Source organism: Ailuropoda melanoleuca, chromosome 8, assembly GCF_002007445.2.
Source record: "Ailuropoda melanoleuca isolate Jingjing chromosome 8, ASM200744v2, whole genome shotgun sequence".
Taxonomy (NCBI): domain Eukaryota; kingdom Metazoa; phylum Chordata; class Mammalia; order Carnivora; family Ursidae; genus Ailuropoda; species Ailuropoda melanoleuca.
In genome coordinates this window covers 124,847,071-124,857,313 of record NC_048225.1, presented here as the reverse complement: position 1 = coordinate 124,857,313, position 10,243 = coordinate 124,847,071, and the positions used below count along the sequence as shown (strand labels likewise).

The following is a 10,243-nucleotide window of genomic DNA, read 5'->3' as shown; positions in this document are numbered from 1 at the left end:
CGAGAAGGTGGAGGAGGAGGGGGCCGGGGAGGGGGCGGGGGGAGAGGCTGGCGCTGACAAGGAGCAGAATGGCTGCCTGCCGCCCCCAGAGAGTGAGTCCAAGGTGTGACCAGTTTCCTCCAGACCCCGTGGCAGGGCCAGACACCGGTACCTGGGAGCTGGATGTCAGAGGTGGAGAAGGAGGCAGGCAAGAGCCCTGGGAATGTGCTGAAGCTGGAGAGCCCCCTCAGAATCTCAAGCCTAGAATCCAATGGAAGGGAGGAGGTCTGATATCATGGAGGGTGGGGACGGGTGAACATGCCAGCCTGTCTGTGTTTGACCTTCACACCTATTCAGGGGTGGATGGATGGACAGAAGGATGGACCGATGTGGGCCGGATGGGGAGGTGGTAGCAGACCGAGGACACGGGCAGCTAGGTAAATGGACAGACGGAGGTGGTGCGCTCGGGGCTGCTGCTAACCCATAGAGCATCTCTGTGCAAATTCTAAAAAGGCACCTTTACCTCCAGGCTGATGCCACCCCAAACCAGAGTGCACGGCTTGGGGAGCAGAGTGTGGGCTGGATTTTCGTCCCCACTCATCTCCTCAGCCAGCCTCCCCGTGTATGGCACACCTGTCTCACGGGACTCGGTGGCCCGAGCTGACCCAGAGGAGAGAAAGCTAGATGGATAGGTGGGCGGAGACAAGGGTACCCTCCCTGCACCAGTGTGACGGGGGAGCAGGAGGATGGAAGCCTGCCGGGGTGGCGCAGCAGGGTGTGAACGTCCTTGCCCCCAAGTGCAGGAGAACAGACAGTGGGGCCCCAGAGCAGGGCCTGGGAAAGGAGAAGCAGGGACGGCTATTTTCTGAGAGCAGAATGAGATCTCATAAATAGCACCGCAGAGGCAGGAGAAGGAGAGGGACATTCTGAGGACGAAGAAGGGCCAGGGGAGAGACTCAGAAAGTGAGTTCACTAGAGCTAGGATACAGGGGCCCGCCGGAAAGCAGAATTCATCTTGGGGCACAGTGGGAGCGCATTCCCAGCATTCACTGGGTGCACGCTGAGTACAGAGCACGGACCCCGCGTAGGTGGGATGGGCATTCAGAGGCCTCCTCCCTGTCCTCAGAATGCTGTGCACCTGGGAAAACAGAGAAATAAGCCCCTGTGGCAAGTGAACAAGGCACAATTCAGACTGAACTTGAGCCATCTCTTGGAGCAGAGGGCGGGAGGGTTCGGTGATCAGAAGTCTGGGGAGTTAGTAAGGCAGAGAGAATGAGTAAGTGAGCAGTTATCGAATTGATGTGTGCGTCAGAGTCACCTGGAAGGCTTGCGAAAGCAGACTGCTGGGCCCCACTCCCAGAGTTTCTGACTCAATAGGTCTGGGGTAGAGATCAAAAATTTGCATTTTTAGCCAGTTCCCAGGTCATGCTGATGCTGCTGGAATGGGGGCCACACTTTGAGAACCACTGCTGTACACAAAGACTTGGGAGTCCTATCAGGAGCAGCCGAGGAGCAGCTGAGAAGCTGAGGGGGAGCTGAGGGGGAGCTGAGGAGAACCCGAGCATTGTTGGGAGCGGAGACTGAACTCTAAAGGGTGGACTACCATGAGTGGGAAAGGGGACCCTGAAACCCAGCCTGATGAGTTTAACTCTGGGCCTGGGAATTCACCCATCAGCGGAAATAGTGCAGAGATAAGCTGGAGATGGTGTGTGGGGAAGATGAATGGGCAAGATCGGAAAACGAAGCAGTCAGGAGTCCCCGAGGGGGTTCCTGGGCGGGGGTTGGGGGCTCGAGCACGAAGGGCATCAGTGGCCCAGGATTGAATCCCTGGTAGGACTTAAGAGGCAGGATTGAATATGGGTGACAATGCAAGGGAGAAGCAAGGAGGCCAACATCTGGATGTGTCTGTGGCCTGTTGTCTGCCCAGCTGTGTGGGCCAGCAGGCCCTGGAGACACTATTCCCATGCCACCTCCATCCCCTTCCTGCTCATCGGAATCACCAGGGGCAGCCCACCAGGATGGTGAGGGAGCAATGACAGGTTGGGATAGGACAGAGGTGGAGGGGGCCTGAGGCGGGCCTCCTGGGAGAAAAGTGTTTGTCCAGGCAAGCGTGTACTCCCATAGCACTGGCCCAGCAGTGACCTCCACTTCTTGGTCCTGGCCACACCCTGCTCCTGTCCTTTAATAAAAGACTGAGACCCTCAGGGGAAAGCAGCCCAGTCTGCTCCATTCCAGGCTGGGAAGCCAAAGTCCTGTGGGTCCTCCTGCAAGCAGGAAAGGGGGTCAGAGGGAGCTGCCAGCATGGGTCCACCCAGAGAAACATTTTGCCTCACATCACAGGGCTACCTGGGTCACCATCAGTCAAAGAGGAGGTCCCTGAACCCTGGCATCGGCTGTTCCCTCAAGAACAAATGATGTGGGACAGGGTCATTAGGGTTAATTCGGTGAAACAGGTGAGTCTGAACAGGAGGGGTGGGCTGGGCTGTTTGTATCCATGCCACTCAGTTACTGCTCAGGGCACCACGGTGCACAGGGCAAGGAGTCAGGAGCCCTGGAGTGTGCTCCCGACACTGTCACCAGTTAGCTCTATGACTCTGGGCAAGTTATACCACTTCTCTGGGCCTCAGTTTCCCCTTCTGTAAAAATAACACTTAGCACACTAGTAATGCTCAATAAATGAATAAAATAACTAAATTAAAAGAGGTAAACTGAGTGACCCTTAAGGTACAGAACAACTAAGAATTAATTCTCAGATCAGAGAATCTTGAAGCAAAGATAAATTCAGGAGGCCCCTAGGGCACCAGAGGGGAGGGGAACCAAGACCTGGGGCATGCATGCAGGCTGCTGCGGGGGTGGGGGTATGTATGTAGGGGCCCTCCCCTGACTGCTGTCCTCACTGCCACCCAGGGGGCTGTGCTCTGAGGCTCTATTCTGCTGCTGTCAGACAGAATAATGATCAGGAGGAAAAAGGCTGAGGCCTCAGGGCCTGGGAGGAGTCAGGTCCAAGAGGAGGAGGACCAAGAATGAGAAGGCAGAGTGGTGTGGGGAACTAGAAAAGGCCTCACCCAGAGGCCCCTGCCCTGCAATATGGGAGAGGGCTGGGGCAGGACTGGGGGGCCCGGCTCAGTGAACTCACCCCCTCTCTGTGCTGACCTCCCCGAGTAGGAGCCCCAACAGGGACTGGCAAGGCACCGACAGCTCAGGCAGCAGATGGGACCCAGGTGTCCCCTCCTGGGGTGGGTGGCACGGCCCACAGAGGGCCAGATGGTGTTTGTGGTGGGAAGGGAGGCCTGGGTCATCCAGAATACGATGTCAACCCCCCCAACAACCGCCCTGCCACACCCCTCCGCCCCAGGGCAGGGAAGACACAGCTAGCCCTGGATTTTATAAAACAAGTTTATTCACATTTTAGAAAAACTAATTCTAGGACAGGGAATGGCCTCCCTATCAGCTGGGCATGAGATCAAGAACAGAAGGCCAGAGGGAGGAGTCGGGAAGGAAGGAGTGGGGGATGGGGGCCATGTCCCCCACTCTGGGTGGGGGAGGTCAAATAAATTAAAGAAAGGGGGACAGAGGGAGAGGGTAGCCAGGCAACCATAGGCGGTCTTGGAGCTGGGCTGGAAGACAGTCGACACCTGCAAGAACTGGAGAGACAGTGCGGCGTGCGCTGAGGACAGAGCCCCGATGCCCGCTCCTCCCCCAGGTGGGGTGGGGAGGAACAGCTCACCTCAGGACTGGGGGGGGAGGCCTGGGGAGAGAAGACGAGGTTGGGGTTCTTTTCTCTCACCTGGGGAGGGAGGGATCACCGTTTTCGCAGTCTCTTCATGAAGCAGCAGGTGATGGTGCCCAGGATAGTGGCACCGGTGACTAGGGCGGCCCCGGCACCCACCAGCAGGGGCACGAACAGGGTGTCCAGGGCTGGGTGAGAGTGGATGGCTCTATTCAGCCTGGGAGGCCGCCGCCCTGCTCCCAAGGCCACACCTGTGTCCCTGCGCCTTCTCTATTGGGTTGTGGGGCCTACGTCCTCCATTCACAGACAGCCCTCCCCTGCCCCCTCGGCCCTGACTCTGGTCAGCAGGGATGCTGGTGCCAGAAAGGGCTGGAAGCGGATTTCCGAGACTCTTGGTATGGAGTGATGTGGAGGAGAACAGGGGACAGGAGCAGGAGAGGCACATGGAAAGGACAGAAGAAGGGCCCTGGGCCGAATGGTGGGGGGAGGTGGAGGTTGGGGGGTGGGCAAGGGTCACTCACCGTGCGTGTAGGGGTACACCGTGACAGGCCCCGAGCGGGCACTGCCCGCCTGGTACCAGCTGTAGTCAGCATGCTGCACCCAGGCACTGGGGGCACAGTGGTACACGCCTTTGTCCTCGGGCCCCAAGCTGTGCAGCCGCAGCCGATAGCTTCGGGGCCCCACCAGCTCCACGCTCACAGGGCCTCCTCCAGGCCGGACCCCCAGCTCCACCACACCGTCCTGGTCCACACTGCCCACCAGCTGGGCAGGGCCAGAGCTCAGTGTCCCTTCCTCGGGCCGCTCCACCCACCAGCTGGCAGCCAGCCGCAGCCCTGGGGGGCCGCCCCGCACTGAGATGTTGCAGAGCAGGGAGGCTGTCTCCCCACGGTACACGGTGCCTCCCGCCAACCACGCCACGGCCTCCAGCACCACACCTGCAGAACAAGGACATGGGGTCAGAGGGTGAAGTGTCAGGGGGCATGGGGTTAGGACCATTGTCCAAGCAACAACTCAGGGAGCTCAAAGGGTTCCCCCAATCTTGAAGAAGAGGAGTGGGAGAGAAAGGCCTGTTGGCAGCTGACGCAGAGGGAGAGAAGCCCAGAAACAGAAGGAAAAGCTTCCACGAGTCCCACACCCAGGAGAAGCCCCAGCCACCCTCTCACCTTCCTCCCGCACGTGCACGGGGAGCGGTCGGGAGCGGGCACTGGCTGCTTCTCGAAGCCGAGCCCCAGACCCTCGGATGTAGGCCTTGGCAAGGCAGCGGTAGGTACCCGCATCACCCGGCCTGGCAGCCTCCAGCCGTAGGCGGTAGGTTCTGGACGCCACCTTCTCCATGGCAATGTGCCGGCCCTCATAGCCAGGGCCCAGGCTGCCCACGCCATCTGTGTCCAGCTGGGCTACCAGGCGGCCAGGCCCCGGCGCTCCCGCAGGTGCCATCTCCCAGCCCACAGAGTACGCGGCATGGCGGCCCGGCGGGGGCAAGGCCCCTGACACATTGCACAGCAGTTCCAAGTGTTCCCCTGGGCCGATCCGACGTTCCCCAGGCCCCACTGCCACTGCCAGCTGGCTGGCTGAAACACAGGACAGGGAAGGGGTGTCATGGAGGCAGGAAGGGGCACAGAGCACCCGACTCCCCAGCTGTAGCTCCCTCCTCCACAGCAGCACCGCGAGGCGTCCTGTCTGCCCCTCACGGGGTACGGCCATCCCCACCGCGCAGGGCCTCTCCCCTCTCAGCCATGGCCCTCCTACCTCCATACCCAACTTCTGAGCAGAGAAAACCTGCCAGGGGAGGGAAGTGATGCTAACAGGACCTGCTCGCTCAGGAAGATGGGCTTGGGGTCTGGCAGTGCCCACCCGGTGCCCACCGAGATCCCATGGCTCCCAGCTCCCACCGTGGGATGAGTGGCACTCACACAGCGTCTGCACGTCCACTTGGGCCAGGACCGCTCTCTTCTCCGCAATCTGGGTCCAGCTGCCATCGGGATCCTGAATCCACTCCGCGGCTGTGCAGTGGTAGGTGCCCGCGTCCTCTGCCTGGGCGCCCCCCACCACCATGCGGTACCGCTCAGCTCCCTCCTTGCCCAGCCGCAGCTCCCCTGCAGCCAGCCGCTCAGCATAGGGAGCCCCGGCCTCCACGGCCAAGTCTGGCCGGAGCCCCACCACTTCCTGCAGAGTCGCTCGCCCTACTGGCACCTCAGGCACCGCTCTCCCGAAGGACACCGCCAGGTGCGTGTGCTGCTGCGTGCTCGTCCGTGCCAGGCAGCCCAGGGCCAGTTCCTGGCCCTCGTGCATTGTCAGGCGAGGGGGTGAGGTTGGGGCCTGGCGGCCTCGGGGCCCCGGAGGGGTAGCAGACACCTGCAGCGTATCTGGAAGAACTGGATAGAACAGCTGGAGTGAGGGAGGGCTGGGAGCTGGTGGCCCTCGTCACCGTTCCCTGTGTACAACCTGTCGCCCTAAATGGACCGCAGTTAGCTCCTACCAGGCAGAGTTCATCTCGTATTATTTCTTCCGTGACCCAGTGGTGCCGGGCACAGTGCTGGGCACACAACAGGCGCTCAATAAATACTTGCTAAAGTTCATAGCCCAGCCCATCGCCTACTCACCCGTATGTTTGGGACTAACCCCTGTTAGGATTACAGAAAAGTGGCTCTGTCTTCCTTCTCAGAAGACAAGGAAACAAAAGAGAGCAAGAATGTCACATGGTCTCACTCCTCCTACCCTACCTCGACTTCGTCCCCCTCCACCCCCACAGCTGCACCCCGGAACCTCTAGGAACGGAGTCCATTCACCCTAGCAGGCTCCCCCCATCAGGGAATGCAGGGGGCTGGCTGCCCCTTTCCCAGGAGGCAGATCCACAGAAGAGGAAGGCCGCTAGGCTGGAAGGATGAGATCCCAGTTAGAGTCCTGAATGGCCACGAACTTGGTGGGTCTTTTGTGCGAGCCACACTACCCCTCGGGACCTCAGCTTCCTCAGCCACAGAACCTGAGGGGCGGTTAGGTAGGTCCCTCCTGGCCCCGACTTTGTGCCTTTCGGGCGCATGCGCCCGCGCCAGTACCTCTCAGCTCCACCTTGCCACTGTAGCTTCCCAGGTAGCGGGCATCCGTGGAGGGCGTGTAGCACTCGTACACGCCGGCGTCCTGGGCCTGGAGGTGGGCGATCTTGAGCACCACGGCATCCCCCTGCAGACGCTGCACCTGCACCTCGCCAGCCGCCACGCGGGCCCCGAAGACAGCGTAAGAGAACCGGGTATCCCTGGTACTGATGATGCCCAGAGCAGCCTCGGGGGCCTCAGGCCGATAGAGGAACCACTCGAAGTTCTGCTGGGCAGGGCCCTCGTAGCTGCTCACATTGCAGGAGATGGAGATGGCTGTGCCAGCCACACGGTACAGGGGCCCCTTGGGGACCAGCACCTCCCGGGCAAAGCACTGGACTCCTGTGTGGGAGGACAGGAGAAGCTGGAGATGCCTGGGTCCCCACCGCATCCCCGCTACCAGCACCATTCTGGACGCCTGCCCAATAAAGGAGAGCAAACCTGGGCGAGGTGGGGACCCACCTGGGGCCCTGCCCGGAGGACAGGGAAAGGATGCTGCTGGGAGGTAAGACACCTGGATCTCGAGCGGGTCATAGGCCCGACTTTGCCTCAGAACCCAGAAACATCCCATTTCTGGCAGGTCAGAAGTAAGGCACCCACTGGCAAAGAGGTCCATCTGTTCTCACTCCTTGATTTCAGCTGTACCTTTGATTCCCTCCCACATCTCCCCACTCTCATCTGTTCTAGGCCCGGTCAGTGGGACCTTCCAGCTGAGGGATTCTGAGACCACATGTCCCTCTCCTTTGTTTGAGGGAAGCTGGCAAAATCTGGCATAGAAGGGCTGGTTGGGTCAGCTGTGTCACCTGGACCAGGGGACTCCAGACAATGGAGCCAGCGGCCCGAGCAGGACAGGGCAGAGACCCCGCCAGTTCTCACCACACAATGCCCTCCCCCCTCCAGCTGCGCCATGAGCTCACTGCCCCTCCCACCTCACAATGCCCTCCCCCTCCAGCTGCGCCATGAGCTCACTGCCGCTCCCACCCCACAGGGCTGCCGAGGCAGCTGAGGCTTATGGGGCAAGAACCAGCCTCTGCCTTGGCCTCTGGGGGCAGAAGATCCCCACCCCTCCCCCCAGGGCCGGCCAATCTTCTAGACTGGTCCAGCTGATGCACGGTGCCCCCCTCCCAACTCCCCAGCAAAAGCCCTCATTTGCATATGGCTTGCTTTTGCTTACATAAGGTTCCCTCTCTATTGAGAGGCCCAGCTGTCCCTTCCCATCTTTCTCTCCTCAGAGAGGCCAAAATTCTCTTCTTCATCCTACCCCCACCTCCAGACCCTACCCTGCCCCAGCAGATACTCCTGAGGCCTTGGAGGGCCCTGTTTCTTCCTTCTCTCCTTCCATCCTTCCATAGCCCCACTGGATAAGATCCCAGAACTCCAGACCACAGGAAGGAGGGCTGGGTCAGCCCCCCTGCCTCTATTTTACAGATGAGAAACGTAAGGCAGGAGAAGTATAAGGTCTTGACCAAGATCCTTCTATCCTCAGATGCCCTCCACAGGCCCCTGCAGAGGGACAAAGTCAGGGAGGAAGATGGGAAACTCCCAGCGGAGGCCTGAGGGGACTGACCTCACCAACCAGAATGTCTGTCACTCCCAGGGGCATGCCCTGGACCTTTCTGCAGAGGCTGGAGGAAAACATGAAGTCTGTGGTCAAACTCTGTCCTCCAGCCCCTCCTTGACCTTCCCACCCGAGCTGGGCTCTTAGCCGCTTCTTCCTGTGGCTGAGTCCAGTCAGGAGGAAGGCACCTGTGGTCTCTCGGTTAAAGCACATGCTGGGCCTCAGGAGGTTGGGTCCCAGCCACATCACCATGCCCAGCTGACTGACATATCCCTTCCTCTCCCAAGCCTGTCTCCGTGCGAGGAGAGCTAAGAGCTTCCACTCAGGCACCTGGTGAGTGTGTGACTCAGGAGGGCCCTGCCCCAGGGCATTTCATAATCTAGGTGATGGTGGAGACAGCCGAGCTGACACCTTTGGGCCTCTGGGCAGACTCTGCTCAGAAGGGCCCCCTCCCACCTTCCTGGCTCCACATCTGCTGATGCTTGGAGATCCCCATGGGAAAGTTGGCCAGCCAGGCCGTCTTAGGAAACCAGCTGCCAGGTAGCTCTCTCCCCAGCCAGAGAGGGGAGGTGGGGCGGAGACCTGCTTTGGAGTCAGACGGATCTGGGTTCAAATCCAAGCCCCAACGCTCACGAGATGGGCTCTCTGGAGCAAATTACTTCAGTTTCCTCCTCTTCAGAAGGAACAGTGAGCACCTGCACGCAATGGGCACTCAGATCTCTGCGAGCTCTTCCAGTCTGTGCTCCACACTCCCCCACCTCCCCTGGGCTCTTCCACTCCACACTGCCCACTGGGGAAAACCGGCCACCTGCTAGGCAACGGGGCCCCACAGCAACTTCCTCCTGCCTCCCACCCAGGGCCCCAAGGAGAGGCCTCATTCTAGTTCCCCAGGGCCCAGGGACCTGTGGAGCCAGGGGGAGGCTCTGCTCGGCGCTGCAGTGGAGCTCTGGTCTAGAAACAGGCTGCTGGGGCTACGTCAGCCTGCGCCTTGACTACTGCAGCTCTGAATCCCGGCGGCAAGGCCACCCCCACTCTGCGCTCTTATTCCAAGGGCTTCAGTCTCCTGAACATCAGTACAGGCAGCCTCCCTGTCCCGAAGCCATACTCTTCCCCGGACCACCCCCAAGGGGAACCCTCCAGCTCAGGCCAAAAGCAAGTGCACTGTCAGGTGCCCTCATGCATCCCTGCAGCGACAGCCAGAACTCCTCACCAGGAACCCCCACCCCCATAGACACAAGGTGCTTGGAGATCCCAGCATCAGTCTCCATGGAGCCTGGTTTCTTCAGAGGCAGGGAGCATGAACGAAGGGGGTGTGAGGAGCAGCGAGAGGCTACAGAGCCAAGTGAGACTTGAGAGAAGGAAGGTGGGCAAAGGGAGACCCGGCCCAGGGTGGAGATGGGGGTGACAGTGAGAACTGCCCCAAACCTCAGATGATAAAGTCTGGGGGGCGGGGAAGCATTTGGGGAGATTGGACTTCAAAGATCACGGGCAGAACCGGCCCCTGGGCCTGCAGCCAACTCCGGGCAATTATGAAGACGGTCTAGCGCTGCCCACGCAGGGCGGGCACCCAGCGCTGGGCCTCAAGTTCAGTGTGAGGCGGAGGGAGTCGCAGCATTTGGGCGCAGCGACCCCAGGACCTGCGTATGCCGGCCGAGAAGTGGGGCTGGCCGGCGGCCTGGAGGTGGCACCTCGGTGGATCCTCACTGGGTCCCAGCCGGGGGCCTAGAACTGGGGAATGGCTAGAAGGGCAGCCATTCAGGGCCGCTGGGCGCCGAGCCCCGGGAGACTCGAGGCGCCCTAACGGAGTAGCGGGTGCTAGGGGCTCCGAAAGGCTGGGGAGGAGGGCCGGGCTGGGCGCCAGGTGGCAGGCACCTGCCGGCGGGG

The 10,243-nt window shown here is 60.7% G+C and overlaps 1 protein-coding gene across 1 annotated transcript; it reads right to left on the bottom strand.

Annotated features, from left to right (window-relative positions):
• Positions 1–3,361: 3,361 nt before the first annotated feature.
• On the bottom strand, positions 3,362–8,894 carry IGSF8 (immunoglobulin superfamily member 8). The gene is made up of 7 exons (XM_019792760.2): positions 7,264–8,894; positions 6,766–7,143; positions 5,623–6,084; positions 4,873–5,280; positions 4,231–4,644; positions 3,767–3,897; positions 3,362–3,623 (listed from the first exon to the last, which is right to left on the bottom strand). The coding sequence occupies exons 1-6, from the start codon at positions 7,415–7,417 to the stop codon at positions 3,782–3,784; spliced, it is 1,932 nt and encodes a 643-aa protein (XP_019648319.2). The 5' UTR covers positions 7,418–8,894; the 3' UTR covers positions 3,362–3,623; positions 3,767–3,781.
• Between the last annotated feature and the right edge of the window lie 1,349 nt (positions 8,895–10,243).

Coding starts and splice junctions, on each gene's coding strand:
- IGSF8 (XM_019792760.2), bottom strand. CDS start 7,417: ATGGACCTCTTTGCCAGTGGGTGCCTTACTTCTGACCTGCCAGAAATG. Junction 6,085..6,765: donor TGGCAAGGTGGAGCTGAGAG/GTACTGGCGCGG, acceptor TGTTCTATCCAG/TTCTTCCAGATACGCTGCAG. Junction 5,281..5,622: donor AGTGGACGTGCAGACGCTGT/GTGAGTGCCACT, acceptor CCTGTGTTTCAG/CCAGCCAGCTGGCAGTGGCA.